The sequence below is a fragment of the Eptatretus burgeri genome, chromosome 10 (genome assembly GCF_056783735.1).
Source record: "Eptatretus burgeri isolate ZD-2024b chromosome 10, Ebu_testis_v1, whole genome shotgun sequence".
NCBI lineage: Eukaryota > Metazoa > Chordata > Myxini > Myxiniformes > Myxinidae > Eptatretus > Eptatretus burgeri.
The window spans coordinates 27,012,637-27,032,998 of record NC_140970.1 but is presented as its reverse complement, the minus strand read 5'-3'; the positions used below and the strand labels follow the sequence as shown (position 1 = coordinate 27,032,998).

The window sequence follows — 20,362 nt, the reverse complement described above, 5'->3', positions numbered from 1 at the left end:
TGTCCGTCCGGTGGGCGACGTGCCGCGATTCGAGTTACGTGGCCGTCAGCACGCCGGCGGGCGCGATTCCGTGACAATATTAATCGGACAAGTGGTTCCCAAGTTACGGCCATTTATTTGCCAACCAATGACAGGAAACGGTGCTATGACATCACGAATGACATCACAACTCTTTTTTTTTTTGCATGATTGACATCAATTCTTCTTCTTCTTCTTCGTTTAATATGACATCACAATTGACACTGGGGACCTGAGTATGTGCCTTTTCAAGGTTTGATATCGTTCTTCTTCATCAGTTTCAGCTGTTTCCCAGATGTTTCCCAAGTTATGGCCATTTATAATACGGTTGGTCCGATCGAATTGAAACAATTCCCCAATCCAGTCGTCGTTTACGAGAGCGAAGGAAAAAAGCTGCACGTACGGGCACGCACCTACGGGCCCGCATTAGTTACATAAACTACAGCAAAGCTGTTATTGATTTTAGCCTTATAAATTCTTTTATTTGTTGTTTGCTTATAGTGCTTCCACACATCTCATTATCTCAACCAAGTGGATAATATTCTTCATCACAAGACTGATTAAAATTAACCTACAAGACCTGAAATAATTTAAACGACCAATTATACCCTAAATCATTCATATCATATCCCCAAGGTTCTGTTCTCATAAAAACTATGTCCTTCTTAATAAAATTTAATTTCAATTGGAATTGTGAATTCTGTGCGATCCGGAGATAAAAATCAACATTTCTGCATCTTTGGAATACACAGCCGTTTTATTTAAGGACATATATTGTGATAAATCACTTCATCTCACCAAGTCGTTTACATCTGTAGGGCTTGGATAATTTATTAGTTTATAAGCATTTTTCATATTAATATTTTTTTTGTACTATATTTCTGGTATTCAGCCTGTCTTTTGGATAATAATTTGACAAATCAATATCCAACTCTTGGGTTAGACCAAAGGTTGAACCAACTTTTCCAACATGTCATTTATATTAGATTAAAAATAACTTCATAATTTTTTGTTGTTGTTAAGTTGAAATAACATATAATTTACCACAACACTTGGAATTTAATTATTGGACTTGAAATGTTTGAAAAACACCATTCTGTAAGAATTTCTTGACTTCAACAGGTGGTGGAAGACCATAACTCTCAAAATAATATTTGTCCTGATTATTATAAATACAAACCCAATGAAAACCATTCCCATTATTGTCTTCTAAATTCATAATAATATTCTTTGTATATTGAGACAAGTTTGTTAATTCATCCCTCATACAAATAACCACATTATCAATTTTTTATTTTTTGCAATATTTGGTATTTGATGTAATATTCTTTCCAAATTCTTGAAACCATTTATCAATACTCATTTATTTATGAGAGATATAATGCATTGCCCCTTTTAGTTAATTTTACACCAGCTTGTGCGATAGAAGAAAACATATTTCCAACTAACAACCTTGCTTTATCAGGTCGGCCTTCAATTTTTTCATCAAAATCTACAATTACACAACTTCCACCAATTTGTTATGTCTTTCCAACTCTTTTTAAGCCTTATGTGAGGTGTAAAATTAACTTTCATTGGCAGTTTTCACAGCTGCTGAAATATCACCCGTCAATGCTCCAGTCGCATTTAAATCAGCAAATGAAGGACTTAGAAATGGGAGAAATCTTCCACTTGTCTCTTATTGAATATTTCTTCAACATTGGTTTTGACATTTTAATTTTAAGTGAGTCAGTATCGTTCAAGATTTTCACCTGTTCTCTTGTGAGAAAAACATCAATTCTTACTGCTCCTTTTGTCTGAATTGTATAAACATTAATCATACAAGGCTTTTGATTTTGAATACAAGATGACAGTTTATTAAGATAAATTTGATTAACATATACCCCAGTTGGGACTTTACTACTCATTTATTTACCAAAAAATTATGAGCGACTAATCATAATACCATTATCTGTATTAATCTGTTTCTTCCAAAAGCAAACAATATGCATCAACTTCTTCACTCTCTCCTCTTTCAATGTATAGAGAAGTATCCACTCTTCGACTTTATAGTTTCCTTTTGAGCACTCGGGTCAATTGCATCGATTTGTTTTGTTTGTTTGTGAACAGTATTACGGAAAAACTCCGACGGATTTTGACGAAACTTGGTGGGCGATTAGGTATGGTCCAAGGATCATGCCATTAGATTTTGGACTTAGTCCAAAATCCAATATGGCCGCTATGGCGGCCATTTTGAAAAAATATTTGAATTTTTTTTTTGCATCTCTACATGTTTTAAGTGATTTCCAACCCCCCCTCCAAAAAAAAATTTAGAGAAAAAAAAATTTTTGCAACTCTTTTTTCAAGAAAATTTCGATTTTTTTTTATATATATATATATTTTTTGCATTTTACATGTTAGTAGTGATTTCCAACAAAAAAAACATACCAAAATTATAATTGCGGCTGATTTTGGAACGTCAGGTGGATATACCCACGTAAAATCAATTTCTGTCTCAAGGAATCTAGTTATGATGAATGAATTGAGTATGTTAAAGTTAAAAGTAAATGGGAAATTTGCAAACTATAACTCTGTGAGCACTGTTGACATCAAATTGAATTAATAGGATATCAGGTTCACTTGAGTGACCGAGCAGTATTGGCGGCGGAGGTTTTGCACTCTACCGAGTGCTCCCCCTCAAGTTACCATTGCTTTCACACACATTTTGGTAAGACTTGTATGCTTCAGCATAATCATTTTTATCCCAATCAATTTCCAATCTATCTTGTGGATAAAATGTTCCATCCAGAGAAACACGAAGTTGTTTCACCTTCGTATTATCACTCAATGCATTATTCTTATCAGTAGCACTATCTCCATCTGGTTTCTTAAAATGAGCCATAGGTATCATGGCTTTCCTTCCAGAACACACAAATTCCACGTGCAAGTGGTTTGGTTCAGTTTACCGTGTTGGCATCTTATTTTATGGTAAGATACATTTCGTGGTTTCTTTGAGTTGAGTCTTCTATTCAACATCTCTTCTGTTTTAAGATTCAGAGTATATTCACTAATATACAAACTCATTTCATCAACAACAAATTTCTTCTGAGTGCCAAAAGCATAAGCAACACCAAAAAGCAATCTATTTTCATTATCATTCCTTTGTAGTTGAAATGTAATTTTAAGCCCATACAGAACTTTATCCTAATCGCAAAATCCAAATATACTTTTAAGGGGAACTGCCAAGGTAAAATTATTTTCTGTTTTTGCTTCATCGTTATACATTCCTTTTCTTCGACTATAACCAGGGTCTGTGTTTGTTCCCGTTCCCGTTGTCGTATCAGGAATAAAACTTTCGACAGCACACTTATCCATTCTATCACTAAATGAATATAGTGTAAATTTAATCATTTCAGATGTAGCAGAGACATGATCAACCGCTTCAACTTCTTGTGTTCCAATATACAAACGAACACTATCAAACATTTCCCAGAAGAAATCATTTACCAGTATAGCGTTTATGTTTTGAGCAGCCTTGGTGAATGAGAATTTACACAAGAAACTATTGCCTCGGTTCAAGTAAGTTTGTTGATTATTTATTTCAAAACTTTTTGTTCCATTTGTATTCCAGTCTGTTCCTGTTAAAGCATTGAAGTAGTCTTCTTTTTTACTAGAGTTTGAGATAACATAATCATCCATATCATAGATACTGTGAAATGCTTCCATTCTTGTATTTATTTAGTAAAAAAAACAAAAAAACAAGTTAACTTTTGAAACCCTGATCTAAGTATTTTAATTATTTTCTGTCGCTCTTGGGGAGACAATACAGTTTTACGTTTCTTAATTTCTTTTATTGCTTGTAATTTATGGGACTTGTTTTGAGCAACTTTTATACTCTTTATAGCACCCGCTACATTTCTCACAGCAGAAGCAGTTGAACCAATTAGGTATTAGGTCTTTATATTTAAGAATAGTTGACCCTATACCCATTAGAGTATCAATTATCCCATCTACTTTATTTCTAAATTGTCATCCTACACCCTGTTGCCTTTTTGGTTTAAAGGATCTTCAACCAAGATACCTACCTTCACCCTTGTAGTATAGGGAAAGGAACATCCCATCCCCCTGTAATTATTTTATATTTTCCCAACTCGTGTTTCCTCACAATAACCATCATATTTATTTATTGGAAAAACTTCACGTAGGTAAATTCTGATGGATATAACTTCTCCATTAAAATAAATCATGCGATTATCTTGGAGGTTATCCGAAAATTTACTCTGTATATGGTTTTTCCTGACACGGGTAGATAAAGCAGATTTTTTTGGTTCCATATTGAATTTATAACCAATTGGGTTGAGTATGCGCTGAATGAAAACATTGTATTTGTTCTTATTCCATCATTAAATCGCCATCGATATCACTGAATTAATGCTGAATTTATACCTGAAGATATTTGAATCACATTATCACTGAAAAAAAGTCCGTTTGTTTCAATATTTTTTGAGGAGAAACACAATAACTCTCTAAATGAATTATCAATTGTGAAATCAACTTTGTAATTATTTTTAAGTTTATGAGTTGATTTTGAAGTATTTTTGAATACCTATAACAATATTTTTCGGTTTGTCACCCTGTTCTTTCAAAAGGCAAGTAATTTCAGAAAATATTTAAGAAATCTCGTATGCTCCGGATGAAACTAATAGTTTTGTATCCGCTTCCTGGATTATAACTAAACTTGCCGTTTTTCTCTGTGATATTAAACACGGTGTTCTAAGTTTTCATAGACAATAAAGATGCTTCATATTCTTTTGTGGTGTCAAGTTGTAGTGGGTATGGGAATGAAGATGTGTGATCACTCATTGTGAAATTAAAATGAACGATTGTGCGTCTCATTTATAAATTTTTAAAGGTATGAATATATAATTATTATAAATCTCTCTTATTCTCTGAAACACCACACTTGTTAAATAATCTTGAAAAGAAAATAATACAAATAATTTTTCTTTCAACATTGTGGTAGTAATCCTACCACTATCTTATCTCTAAATATAAATATTTCTTTATCATCTTTTAACAATAAAAAAAAAAAATTCTCATTCGCATCTACAATGGATGATATTTTTTCATTTTCATCAATGGATGATATTTTTTCATTTTCATCGGGAGAGAGAATTAAACTCATTTAACATATGATAAAATATCTTGCATTGACATTTATTAATTATAATTTTCATATTCATTAACTGGTCAAAAATGGCTGATACTTCATTAAAACAATTGTTGTTTCCAGCTTCCTTACTACCCAACAACAATAACAATCTATTAAGTAATTGTGATGGGTCATTTGGAAGAAAATTATCACCTGAACCAAGCCTACTTAAAGCCTCAATAATGTGTTTCTCCTTTTCATTCTTCTTTCTTCTCCCAGCAACACTAACCCCATAATCAAGTGACCTGTATGAAATCAATATATACTCTATCATCCTCATTTTTCATATTCAATGGCTCATTTAAATAATCTGAGACACGATTCTTGGCTAAAATTTAATATCCATATTTTGTAAGAAAAAAACAGTAATCTCGGAGTTAATTTAACAGGTGGTCGTACAAAACTGAAAAACCCCAATTCGTCATTATATATCATTTTACCTTTTCTTCAACAAGATAGAATATTGCTGGTTGATCTGTTGGTATGAGTCCTGCTATGGTTTTTGAATCCACTGAATATTCATTGGTTTGAAGAGCCTTCACAATATATTCAGAAGGTTGATTTACCTCTTCCAGTTGTTTAAATAATCCTTCATCATCATATAGTAATTCTCCTATATTCTCAAGTTCTTCCTCTGTCATTTGACTCAAATCTTTTATAATTTGAAGTTTTTTTTTTTTTTCGGGGTGTATTCTATCATAGGAACAGCAGATATTTGTTGAGTTTTTAAAAGCGGTTTAAATTTTTTTTTTTTTTCCAAATGCATCTTTACCCATTAGTTTCTGTCTTAATTTCTTCTTTATGTCTTCCTGTTTTTTTCCAACTTTTGAAGCCAACTCTTGATGTTCCTTAAATCTTCTTGCTCATTCTTTTGCATCCATTTATTTATTGAAAAATATAATTTAGTGTGTCATCTTGTTTCACAACAATATATTTATATCTTCCAGTCATGTGTTTCATATAGTCCTAAAATTCCTTTTTACTACATAATACAGAACAATTGTCTCTCCAAAAATTATTTATATCTATTGAAATTAACTTGAATAAAATAAAAGTATTAGCATTATTTCTTATCACGTGACGAGGGAGTTGAAAGTACGATTGACAAAGATAAATACAATTACAAGAAGAATGTCTCCCTCTTGTGTAGTAGCCATGCATAACCGTTTGGTTTCTCTCATAAACACAATCATCAAAGATAACGAGGTTCTTTTTTGATTTATCCAAATCTTGGGGTGAAGGTATTTCATCTGTTTTATCACTAAGAATACAAGTTACAGGTTTTTGATTTATTTTTACATTTCTGTGCATCACAAAATAGTTTGATTATATCTTCAATGTTATAATCATTTTGTTTGTTTTGAAGACCTGCATTTAAACCTTGTGAGAGTAGTTGATACTCGGGTTGAAAACTTCACTTTGTGAAAATTATTAAATTATCAAAATCTAAAAAGTTGGGAGTAAGGAGCATCTTTAAAAGCGAGCAGGTTTTTCCACATCGACATGAACCAATTATTAGACACCTTTATGAATTTGGAAGATTTTTATGGTTGTTGAATTTTATATTATTTTTCTCGAGCGGGTAAAAAAAATCATTCATTTATTTATTGATGAAATAAATAATTTAAATTTTTATAGGCTTTTTTTTTTATTATTTTTTTTTTTTCTTCTTCGAAACTCTGCCTTATTCTCAGTTCATGTTTAATTTCAAGATCCATTATTTTATTTATACAATATCAGGTGTAAATATTTCCCTTAAAATGACAATCATGAATAATAAATAACATCAATCCATAAAACATTACCCTCATTTGTTCAGTCTCTTCTCTTGTAAGAAAAGGTGTATTATCACCCTCATACTTAACATTCATTTCTCTTATTAATCTTGTAAAGTAATTCATTTTTGCTGTAATTTTTAAACAGTTGTGTTCCTTTTTATATTTGTTATCATCATTAATTAGAAGATAATCACAGAATATACATTGTTTATAGGCTTTTGACTCTGTGCTTAATCCCACTCTATCACATGTAGGACAATTCTCAAATTTATCACATGAAGTATCATTGAATTCAAGAGGCTCAAGATCTGGTATACTCTTCATATTTTTATGGTATATTTTCACTTAAAATAAAATTCATCTTCGGTATGATCAGTGCTTTCACAATCATCTATAAAACTACTTCCATAACTATCGTTTGAACACAAACTCTCAGTATCATAACTGTCTTCTGTTCCAACAGAGATACTATCAACACGATCATAATCCCCAAAATCTTCACTTGAATGACTTATTTCATTTGCAGAAAAAAAAACCTTTCCATCTATATCCATATACTTTTTTCATTAACAGATTTGCCACTACATTTTTTTATATTAAATGTAATTTCAAAATGGTCCTTAACGACTACTGAACGAAATGTCATTTCACCTGATATATTAACATCTTTTATTTCATCATGATTTACATCTTTCGTGTTGTTGAAAAAAATGCAAATTTCTCCTTGCTTATTGCTGGTGGTCTTATCTTTTCTTTCTTAAGCTTCATCCATTAGGGTTTTCTTTTTTGATACTTTTACTTGTTTCATTGCCTTTTTCTAGTTTTGAATATATTGCTAGAAGGAGAGGCGAGACTTTTGTTAGAGCTACTTTAATTGATGTTCTTCCACATCTAGTAAAAGCCCTTCCACTGAAGGAAATCGAAGAACTCATTATTAACCATAATTGTTTTTATCCAATAGTTATATTTATCTTTCCCTTCCACTGAAGTAAATTGAAGAACTCATATGATCAACCACAACTGTTTTTATCCAATAGTTATATTTATCTTTATTCAATTTTACATTCTTGACATATTTCTCAGTATTTTTTACAAATGCAGAGATTGAATGAACCTTGTCTTTTGTGTCTTCATCCATTGTATTTATTAAGTAAAAAAGTTGGTGGGGAAAATTTTAGTTTAAGCAAAGTATTACGATTTAAATATGGTGAATACAACATACTGCGACGTTTGTAATCATGAATATAAATGTTATAAAAAAAACACCTTCAAACCAAGAAACACACATTCAATTTTTTAGCCAAATATCTCCATTTGAATGAGAAACAAAACACTCTGATGTCTGTTCAAAGGATATCTTAAAATAGAGTTATTAAAAAACATCTTCAATCATAAAAACATATGAACAACATTGAGAAAAACTTGAAGACAAATGAGGAGATGTCATTTAGATGAAACCATTTGAAATAACAACTGTTTAAAGATCGAATAAAGGTAAAACTTGTAAGATCCATTTGGAAAGTGATTTATATCTGAAAGGATTCAATTATCAAGGTTGTTAGTAGAATGTTGAAAAAAAAAATCATTCAAAATAGATCTTGGAGCCTCCTTTACCTTCTCAAGAGAAGGTAATGTTCTGGACGAAAAAAATATATGAGAACGAATTATTACATCAATTGAATCTCCTATCTTTGAAGAGCTTATTAGATTTAAATTAAAAGAACAACAATAAGGTAGTGGGTTCAACATTAGGAATGTTTCATGTATTATTATATTAATACGCTAAGCCATATTTTGTGGATGTATCTCCTCCGAAACTGCCAGACGGATTGTCGCCACTTTCGGCATGGGGGTACTCTGCAGTTTAATGTACAACATAGGCTATGTGAGATCGCGCCAGCCGGAGAGGTTTGGGAATTTTTGGCGATTTTTCTAAATTTTGCATTTGTTTGCATGGCAACGTGTGACGTCACCGCTGAGAGGCGTAATGACGTCATGACATCATCGGTCATTCGCTTATGTCATTACGTCTGTTGTCGACAGACCGTCACCGCTGAGAGGCGTAATGCTACTTCGAGAAAACAGCATCTGCAATGTAAAACCCTCTTCTGCACATGCTGCCAACCTCAGAAGGTGCATTTGACGCAAAAAATGGAACAAGAAAGATTGTATATAAAGAAATTCTATAAATCACATTGTGATCACTGGATATATTGATGTCCGAACAAACTCTCACTTTAGAAACTTCGCGTGGAGCGTGGGTTTGCCTTGTCAATCTCGATATTCTTAAATCCTCTCTACTAAAGGCTTCTTCTTATATTGATTTCACAAGGGATTTAAAGAATAAAAGGGCATGATTAATATTAAAATACTGATAATAAATGCTTTCTCTGGAGTATCTTAGCACATCTTTATCCGCCAGAAAGGGACTATGAAAGAGTTTCAAAAGTATAAGAAATTTGAGAATCGATTAGAAAGTGGGGATCTAGTCATCTCTCAAGGAGAATCCATGAGCTTCAAAGATAAAACAAAGTTTGAGAATATGAATAACCTATCAATAAATTTTTGTGGTTTAACTGATAAAAACAAAGTCCAAATTCTAAGAGTTAGTAATACTATATCCAATGATAATTGGTCAAATGACTGGCACGTAGATCTCCTTTATTTCACTCATGTTTACTCATAAACTTTACTCATTTCATACTTTACTCATTTCACTCATAAAGAAATCACTCATGTTTATACCAAAAAAAAAAAAATTCTAGATTGGTAAGTAATCAAGTTTATAAATGAAAGCATACATCATATCCTTGTAAGAGATGTATAAATATCTTTAGATCTCAACAAAGACTTGATAAACATTTCAAGTATTGTTCTAATCATAAAAGCAGCAGTTGAGATGCCAGAACCAGGAGAGAAAGTTGCATATTTACAAAACAGATTTATACTCGTGAAATTGGTGTAAATACAAATATTAGATTCCATGACATTTATAAATTTATGGCAAGCCCTCTAAAATTTTTGGTTTCAAACATCTCTACTTTTCCTCTACATTCTAGTCAATTAAGGACTGAAGCTGACTTGGGTGAAGACATTTCTCTTCTTACTAAAAAGGGCATTTACCTTTATGATTTTATGGATTCCTTTGAAAGATTTAAAGAAACAAAACTTCCTCCGAAAAAGCATTTTTATATTATAACAAGTTAAGAAGATGTCATATTACAGGTGAAGAATATGAAAGAGTGAAAAAAATTTGGAAAGACTTTGAGATAAAGAATATGGGTGAATATCATGACCTTTATTTAATAACTGATGTTTTATTACTAGCTAATGTGTTTGAGACATTTAGAGAAGTTTGTTATAATAATGATTCCAAAGGACTTGATCCTATCCATTATACATTCCCAGGACACGCCTGGAGTGCCATGTTAAAAATGATTTAACAATCCCTTGATCTTCTAAGTAATGTAGATATGCTCTTGATGATTGAGAGGGCTAAAAGAGGAGGAATTTCATCAGTTTGTTCAAAGAGATATGCTAAGGCAAATAATAAATATCTTCCAGACTTCTCACCTGATAAGCCCACATCTTACTTGATATACTTTGATGCTAATAACTTGTATGGCTGGGCAATGTCTGAATCTCAACCGTATGGTAATTTTAAATGGGTGAAAGAATATGAGTGAAAATCTATCTTGGATGATATAACCTCCACAAGTCAAGAAGATTTAGATAAACGGGATTATGGGTATTATTTTGAAGTAGATTTAAAGTATCCTAGAAAACTTCATAACAAACATATGGTGCTGAAAAAGAGATCCCCAATCAAGAGCTCTTCAGTGGTTATCAACAACATTTCTTTAGTTCTTCAAATGAGTTTAAATATATTCCTACAGCTAAATTACTAACAACATAGTTTGATAAAGAAGTATGTTTTACATCAAATAAATCTAAAGCAATTTATAGAAGCAGGACGAGAAGTTAAAAAGGTACATAGGGCACTAAAGTTTAGTCAAAGTCATTGGTTAGATAAATATATTTATTATAATACGAGGATGAGAACAAAGGCTAATAATGATTTTGAGAAAGACTTTTACAAGTTGATGAATAATTTTGTGTTTGGTAAAACAATGGAAAATATAAGGAATAGACAAAATTTAAGACTTGTTTCAACTTGGGAGCAGGTGGAGAAGTTGATAAATAAACCAAGCTTTAAAAGAGTAGAAATATTTACAGATAATTTTTGTGCTGTTCATTTGAATAAAGACAGTATAAAGATTGATAAACCGATTTATGTGGGAACAGCTGTTTTAGATCTTTCAAAGTATTTAATGTATGATTACTTTTATAATAATCCAAAGAGGAGATATGGTGAGAATATTGTATTGCTGTATATGGATACGGATAGCTTCATACTAGAGATAACAACAGATGATGTTTGTAAGGATATGAAAAAAGATGAAGACAAGCTGGGAGGCGACGATGGTCCGTGGGCATTATTGAGGAAGCCCTACCGTAAAAACCAATTTCTTCCGTCAAAATTGACCAAATCAAATCGGATTTTTTTTATATGTTGTACTTATGGACATTACGCACAGCTTCCAGAAAATGAAATTGCGAGAAAAAAAAAAGAGAAAAATAAAAATAAATAAAAAGTTCAAGTGGGTGTGGCTCTGCCCACAAGGGGCATGGGACGCCCCTCATACAAAAAGACACAACTAGACCGTGATATCTAGCTTGTGTCCTAGTTTCATCAATATCGCATCAAACGTCATGGAGCTATGCTCTGGAGAGGATCACAAACAGACAGACAGACAGGCAGACACACAGACACAACGAAAATAGTGGTCACTGCTGGCACCCAAGAACCAATATATGATACAAGTAATTATGATCCTAATAACCTGCTCTTTTCGAATAGAATAAAAACGTTGTTGGTAAATTTAAAGATGAATGAATTTAAAGGTGAAAAGATACTAAGCAAATTTGTGGTGTTAAATCAAAGGCATATACTTATAAATACTTGACTGGGGAGTGAAATGAATTCAAATGTGAAAAGAAACTTAAAGGTCAAAAGAAGAGTTTATTAAAGGAGAATGTGAACTTTAAACATTAACTTGAGTGTACATGGAAGAGAAAAGATGTTTATAGAGAGATGAATATTATTAGAAATGAAAACATGAAATATTCTCAGAGACCGTCAGGAAGAAAGCTCTTATAGCATTTGATGATAAAATATATATAATGGGTGATGGAGTAAATACATTACCCTATGGGTTTAAAGTATAAGTATTAATAAAAATGGGGTTGGTTTTAACGGGCTACCACCGCCTTTTTTACTGGTGAATGAATGAAGTTATTCCTGAAAATAAAACAAACAAATATTCATGAGATCTCAATTTGGTTAAAGAAATTATCACATGTAAGGAAGGTGAAGCCAGCCCCGCAGGGTAGTAGTGTCAAAAGAGAGGTATTTGACAAAGTAATGTGTGCCATTTGAAAAGGACAAAATATAAGAGTGAGCATAAGCGAGCGAATATCGTGACTGAGAAATGGGACACATACACCTCCCTTTTGTCATACACCTCCCTTTTGAAAGTACTAACATCTATCAGTTTACTTATGAATTATATTCCCTTTCCTATTCTTGGAAGAATACCTGAAATCGTTACCTCACAATGCTTTGCTTTCAGTTGCTTACACAATATGCCGTATAGCATTTTTTTTTTCATTCTCCGAGTAGACTTTCCCTATAAAAATAATTTGCTCCTACATGGATCTCAGCCAACATCCTGCCATGATCCAGCACAGTTATTTAACCTTCCTTCCATCCATCCATCCACTGGGACCACACTCTGTGCAGAGTGTTGGTGCTGCCGAAGCAGTCTCCTGGGTTACTGGGCACAATCCTGGACGGGTCGCCATTCCGACGCAGGATACTCAAATGGCTCAATCCTCCCAGCAAGCTGGTGCTCATTTTGCCGACCTCGGAAGGATGACAGGCCGAGTCAACCCCACCTGGTATATAATTCAACGGCCAAGCGGGATTTGTACTCAGGACCCAAGGATCCCGAGCCCACCACCCTAACCATTAAGCCAACACCAGACATAACCTTTCTTCAATATCCTATATTCTCTTTAGCTCCTTGGAAACAACATAACTCTCTCTGATCTTCCCTGCAGAACGAATAATCAACATTTAAGTTTCATCCCCCCACCCTGACCACCCCTTCCCTAAACAGTTATCTGTTCTCTTTTAACCAATCAAAAACAATCCTCAGGTGTGCCATTTCTATACTTTCTACAGCAAAGATTTCCCTCAATCTACAATCCCCAATATTTAATTATCACACCCTTTATCATTTTCCTTTGTTCTCCTTGTCTCTCGATTGACTCGCTCTCTCGACTCTTTTCTTAACCTGCATTGTCCAATAACCAATACAACCCTAGGATAAAAAATAAAATCTACTGAATAGCCATGCTGACAAAGATACTACTCGGCCTGGGATCAAGCACTTTTCAATAAAATAAATACAATTACCTATTAATCCACTACTCGCACTGCTGCAACCTCAAACAATATAAAGTACACCACACCTTACACAAAATCACAATAGCAAATACCAACAACAAAAATAACCACTTATCATGTTCTGTCATAAGGAGTGTTGAAACTACCAATCCTTTGTGACATCTCGTGAGTTTTAATGTGAAGGAAGTAATGTAATAATTTGACTCCTTTACCTTCTGGGTCAGACCAAAGGAGGTCACACATGGGTCCATCATGAGGTACCTCCTGCTTACGGTCGATCGTCCTAATTTGATCCAGGGTTTGGATAGAGGGGGACAGACCACCATGGACACAAAATATCTAATGGGGAAGGAGAGAAAAGTGTGGCAATTAGTGCAAAGCCAGGGAACTTGAAAGGCAAGATTGCTTATTGTGTAGGCTTCTCCTTCTCCATTCCCCAACAGGTTTCTTTCCAATAAAATGAAGAAGCAAATGTACCAATTTGCTCAGTCCACTCAGAAGTTTGCTCACAGAAGGGTTAGATAAATTATGATTTAATGGAAATCACCAAACCGATTCATCCACTCATTCCAACAAAGATCCTTCTTGTTCCTTATTCCTAATAAAGTGTCTTGCTTCACAAGGTGTGATGCAAGTCAGGATATTTTTATTTTGGAAACTATAGGTAAGGTCACACCAATTTATCTTTCACTTCCTCGCAACATCAGTCCTTCTCCCTCCTCTACCTTCCCATCGATGATGGCAGAAAGAGAGAGGTAGTCGAAAATCTCGGTACAGTAACGCCACACTGTCACAGAGCCGTACTTGCGCAAACACTCGTCGTAGAAGCCGTACACTTGCGTTATCTGCCGACTCTCGTGGTTACCCCTGATCAGGGTTATCCGATCAGGGTAACGGACCTGAATGTCACATACAGAACAATGTTTGATGGATATGGAGATGTACAGAAAATCTCAACATGTGTCGATCCAGAGGTACAGCGAAAACCCCACCTTCAGAGCAAGTAGCAAAAGAAATGTCTCGACGCTATAAAATCCTCGGTCAACAAAATCTCCCATAAAAAGGTAGTTTGTGTCTGGCACATCACCCCCAACCTGGCAAAGGTGAGGGGAAAGTGGGGAAGACAGGAATGGTGGAGACATCAGTGAGATACTTGCTGGTAATCCCATGAACCGCTGATGCCAAACCATTCCTCTATCAGCTCAAGTCTTACTTTTACTTCAATCCTCACCTTGAAAAGCTCCTTCAGATCATAAAATTGACCATGAATGTCACCACATACCTGCACACGGTCAATAAAAATAGGGGTGACAAAATACCTTGTCTCAATGCCACCAACATCACAAACTCTGGGAAAATGCTAAACTTTATTGTTTATACATGGTAACTCAGAGGTGATTGGATAGTTATGAGTTTGGCGGTGTGTGCAATATCAAGTAAAGTGATAAAGAGTGAACTCGAAGGGCACTCAGTAGAGGGCAGACCTCCACCATGTAATGCCTGATCCATGAGAACATATTGGGCCCAATACATTTTTGAAATATGCTGCATATCATTTTTGGACTGATCTCTCAATGGTGAAGAATCACTTTTAAAAATTAAATAATTCTCATATCCAGATCAGGATCTTCACTAAAATTGCATCAATTCTTCCTTGTCACACACCGAACATGTCCACCAAGTTTCGTCTGAATCCGTCCACAACCTTTTGAGATATCCTGCTATATATTGTATTTGGCCCTATAAATAGTGAAGAATCACTTAAAAAAAATTGAGTAGTCGGATCTGGATCTTCACCAAAATCGAATCAGTTTGTCCTTGTCACGCAACCTGTCCACAAAATTTCATCCAGATCCGTCCACAACTTTTTGAGATATCCTGTACACAGAGACAGACAGACAGACAGACAGACAGAAAGGGGTGAAAACATAACCTCCTTCACCTTCGGTGGGAGAGGTAATAAATGCATCAAGTTGTACTCGAGAATTTTAGTGCCGAGAGTACATTTTACAGTGGTGTCCTTTTGTCCCCCAATTCACCAGTTGTGTCAGCAGCAAAGACCATGATAAAATAATGCGAATAACTATCAAGGAACAAAACAATAAAGGATAGGACCAAAATGCAAATATATACTTGGGTGGGCCTGATAACATTAACATCTGAACTTCTGGCTGATGATCTGGAGAACATCAATTACAAACTCCTTCACAGTGTTGGTACCTGGAACTACATGCCACAGCGGCTATTTCCGCATGGATTCTGACAACAGAATGACTTTGCCACACACCATTCTGTCGGTTGTCTCAAAAAGGATCTCGAGGGTAGCCAGGAAAATAAATAAAAGGATAAACCTCAAGCAATACACACAAACACTGCAAAGAGCATGTAGTGTCGCTCGATAAAGCCCCTGACAGGGTAGGATGTGCACTGCACAGTACTACAGTGTTGTAGGCACAGTTTACCAAATAAGCCAGTGTGAACCACCTGCCGGGGGAAAGCGGCGCGGCCTGCCTGCCGGGGGAATGCGGCGCGACCCGCCTGCCGGGAGAATGCGGCGCGACCCGTTTGCCGGGAGAATGCGGCGCGACCCGTCTACCGGGGGCTACGGCGCGACCCACCTGCCGGGGGCTCCGGCGCGACCCGCCTGCCGGGAGAATGCGGCGCGACCTGCCTGCCGGGAGAATGCGGCGCGACCCGTCTACCAGGGGCTACGGCGCGACCCACTTGCCGGGGGCTCCGGCGTGACCCACCTGCCGGGGGCTACGGCGCGACCCACCTGTAGGGGGCTGTAATGAGCGGCACTTTCTGCTTTTTTGAGTCTCTGCCTACTTGGAGATTTATTCTTCTTTTCACTGTTTGCTTATCTATTGTCCACTAGTGTCATTGTCGTTCATGTAAGACATACCCTCATATCTAATGTCTTTGTCCTGCATATGATTTATGAACAAGCTCCATTGGAAACCTCAGATCACTGTAAAAAGAAAAAAAAAAAAAAACCACAAAAAAATTTTCCAGAGCCTTGGAAAGTTGGGATCTCAGGTAGTAAGGAGAGGTGCTCAGTTGGTTTACAAATTAGTCGTGTTCAGGCCAGCAGGAGCTGAGGCATTTCACCCCACACCATGTCAGTTGACCCAGTGGTGGTACTTGGGGATAAATGCTCTCCAAAGATCAAAATGAATCACCTGGGTAAGAGCATTCTCCAGAATGCAAAAATCTACCACCTTATTGGCTCCATTGAAGCTCAAGATGAGATTGCAGAACAAGGCTCTTACACAAGGATTCATCAATCAAAAGACTTATCCTCTCTGAGAATTCCTGATCCTTCTTCATCCTCTGGTGTGATCATATAACTAACGCTGCAGTGACCGCAACCATCACGAGCTCCCATGCCTAGCAGTCAAGAGTGACACGAGGTGAAGAGCGAGCTCTTCTGCCCGAGTGTAATGTGCGGTTCAGCTCCCCATCACAGGAGTACTCAGATTCCAGAATGTGATGTTCTCTCATGCGACTCTTGGGCATAACTTGCAGGGCAGTAAACTTTGAAGTAAGTGTAATTATGCGTAAACGTGTACCCACTTCCATTGTGCAGTAGATCTGTTCTTCCACATGTGACTTTTCCAAGGATATCTTGGCATTCTCGTTGATGACTTGAGCCCTTACGGAGTGGTGATTTTGGGAAGACTACAGTTGTACAAACCCTCAAGCAAGACGATTGTCCTCCCTCCCCCTCCTCCCCACATGCCAAGCAAGTTTGTCTACATGGGGGATTTTAATTAGTGTATGATCTAAATCCATTATTTAGTCTTTAAAGCATGTCACACTCCATTTTGAATGCTAATCATGACACTGTTCGAGTGGAGCAGTTATTGATTTTTCTGGATTAATCACCCTTTCACACATGCAAGACAGATATAAAGCTGTTTGGATTCATTAGCTTTCCTTCTCTCCTTGAATTGTTCTTGCTTGACACTGCCCATATCAATCCTAAAACTTACTGGATTTGTCTGTGCTGTGAAGACCTGCTTTGCTCAAAAGTTGGGATTTGTAGTTTATATATTTATGGAGAATTTGAATGTTTGTACATGTTCACCAAGTTTTTCTTGTGGCCTGCTACAAAATAATAAACTGAAGTTTAAAGTTTGCAAACGTGGCGTCTGCACATTTACTTTGTGCTTGCTTGCCTTGTATAAAGCAATTTGTCCACACAACGGTACAAGTAACCTGAGTCTTCCCATGAAAGAGAGCAAATGGGGGTAACACTACTCCACTATCATAGCAAGGCTCATAGACCATGGCTCATAACAATAAAGAATATGTTTTTTTTCACATGCATCACCCAAGAGAAGTCTAACATTAAAGATTTTAGGACAGCCTGGGTTGCAATGCTATGGATATAGTTATTTTTGACATCAGAGTGCAAATTGTTGGCTCAGGATTCGAATAACATTTTAGCTCTTACCAAGAGAGTAGTAATCCTTGGGGAGGCACGTGGCAGGTAAAACACTTTTCACTCGCAATTTTACTATTCCATTGAGAGCTCGGCATGACGAACATATTAAACTGACGTGTGTGTGTGTGTGTGTGTGTGTGTGTGTGTGTGTGTGTGTGTGTGTGTGTGTGTGTGTGTGTGTGTGTGTGTGTGTGTGTGTGTGTGTGTGTGTGTGTGTGTGTGTGTGTGTGTGTGTAACATGTTCAAGGCTACTTGTGTTTGTCTCACACTCTAACAGAATATGCAACATGTTGACTTATTTTGCTGGTCTGAATTTTGTTGTTATTTTGCTAAAGTCATAGCATATACTTCTATGTACAACTTCCACATGGAAGAAGCTACAACTGCACTCGGCAGCGTGCGTACCCCCACCAGGTTGAACAGTTTACATTTTGTATCCTACCGATAGGCCGGATCTGTATCCAGATCTGAACCAAAATCGAATCGGCTTGTTCTTGTCACCAACCCAACTCATCCACCAAGTTTTGTCAGAACACATCCTCAACTTTTTGAAATCTCATGCTTGGTTACATTTTTGGTCCCATCTCTTAATGGTGAAGAATCACTTTAACAATTAAAAAATTACAGTGCAGAACCTGGATCCAGATCTTCACCAAAGTATAATTCATTCGTCCTTGTCACACACCCAACCTGTCCACCAGGTTTCGGCTGAATCCGTGGAAATATGGGGAAAAAGCCAAAAGTTGATAAACATTTAGCCTTATCTTTGTTATTAATGGTGTGGTTACTGTCAATTGCAGGTTTGGAATTATCATTTATTGCTTAAAATACACACACATGCACACTCCATTTCCACCCAATGTTATCTAGTATATTTCCTTTTTTCTATCCTTCTCTTAGTTTTGCCTTTTCTTCCATTGGCATTCCTGAAGTTATATCCACCTTCAAGACCTTCATCTGCAGCGTGATGGAGTATTGCCCTTCCCTCTGAGCTGGCTCCCATACCTCACAACTTGCTGAGCTTGATCCCATGAAAACCAATGCCTTCAAGGTCATTGGAATCTCCCACGACAAAGCTGAGTCAATGGGCCTATCACTTCATCATCGCAGAAAGGTCAGTGGTCTCTCTGTCTTCTACCGCCTCAATTCTAGTCTCGCACGCTATGCTTCTTTTGTGTTTTGTCCCCCCCCCTGCCCCTCAGGTTCTGCCGGGCACACACGTTCCACAATCACGATCCTCTGGTGAAACTACCTCTATCCAGGATCACTGCTCATCGACACTCATTCGTTCCTCTTTTTTTCCTCACCTGTGGAATCAACTTCCACAACCCCTTCAATCTCATTCTTCCATCTCGGTTTTCAAGACAGCTGTTCAACACCATCTGAGATCATCCCCAATCCAAAACCATGATCTGTTATACCCTCCTCAACCACCCCCCCCCATCCCACCCCAATCCCTTTGACGGTTCCAGTTATCCCTCCTTGGAGTTTCCTTCAGTATCCATCTTGTCCACACCCCCATTCCCCAGCTTAAGCCCTGCACATGCACATATATTCGTAGGTCGGCTTGTTAGACTTTCTGGAGAGATACACTTGGTGAAGATGAGACTTTCCTGGGTTAAATATGCATTTCAGGTGTTAGATCAGCTTCTGATCTCCTCCAGCTGCTGCCTGAATGAGATGCACACCAGACTGATTAATCAAACAATTGGAGAAAAGAAACTACTTGTCAGTGGAGATTATGAATTCCATAACTTTGTTTAAAACTAGAAACAGGCTAATATAACTGGTCTGTTGTTGAGTGGATCGGTCCTGATGGCCTGTTAAGTGAATTGGTCTTTTCCCCATTGCTATGGATGAGAGTGATATTAACTGCCTTCCAAGCAGGGGTGCAGGTGACCGAAGGTGTAGCAAATGTTGAAGAGGACACGATATGGTGCGTATGGGTGGAGCAGGATTTTAAAATACAGTGAACTGATGTCTGAGTCTTGCCGAGTTGCTGAGAATGGTGAGAAATGAGAGTACTAAAAAGTGGGAAAATGCACTTGACCTCATGATAACCTGTTTCTATCACCAAGAATGGGGGAAAACCCCAATCACTTTTCAAAAGTGAAACCAAAATGAATCTTTCTTTTTAGATCCTCGTGGAGGATATCTAAGTCTTTCTCACGTTGTTGTTCTTCATCTTCCTCTTGTGGACTTTTTTGTTTCACAGCCTACAGTTTTCATCGAAACTTCCTGAAACTTGGCATATATATGTAAAAATACCCTGCGCAGACAGTAACCATTTCCGATTTTGAAAATTCCTCCGAGAAAAAAAAAGTTATGATGTCAAAATATCTCCGCTAAAGGAAATCGCCTAAAAATTATCTCCGAAACTAGGCAAGGTTTTT

At 36.4% G+C, this 20,362-nt stretch overlaps 1 protein-coding gene across 4 annotated transcripts in view; it reads right to left on the bottom strand.

Moving 5' to 3' along the window:
* PPP4C (protein phosphatase 4 catalytic subunit) overlaps positions 1-20,362 on the bottom strand; it is a 71,884-nt gene that overhangs the window by 11,692 nt on the left and 39,830 nt on the right. For 3 of the 4 annotated variants that reach the window (XM_085897519.1, XM_085897516.1, XM_085897520.1), the window contains 4 exons: positions 14,751-14,801; positions 14,512-14,613; positions 14,245-14,418; positions 13,732-13,858 (listed from right to left, as the gene is read on the bottom strand). In XM_085897519.1, coding sequence (XP_085753645.1) covers positions 13,732-13,858; positions 14,245-14,418; positions 14,512-14,613; positions 14,751-14,801 — 454 coding nt within the window. The remainder of the gene's footprint in view (positions 1-13,731; positions 13,859-14,244; positions 14,419-14,511; positions 14,614-14,750; positions 14,802-20,362) is intronic. The other variant, XM_085897518.1, reaches the window with a different exon arrangement.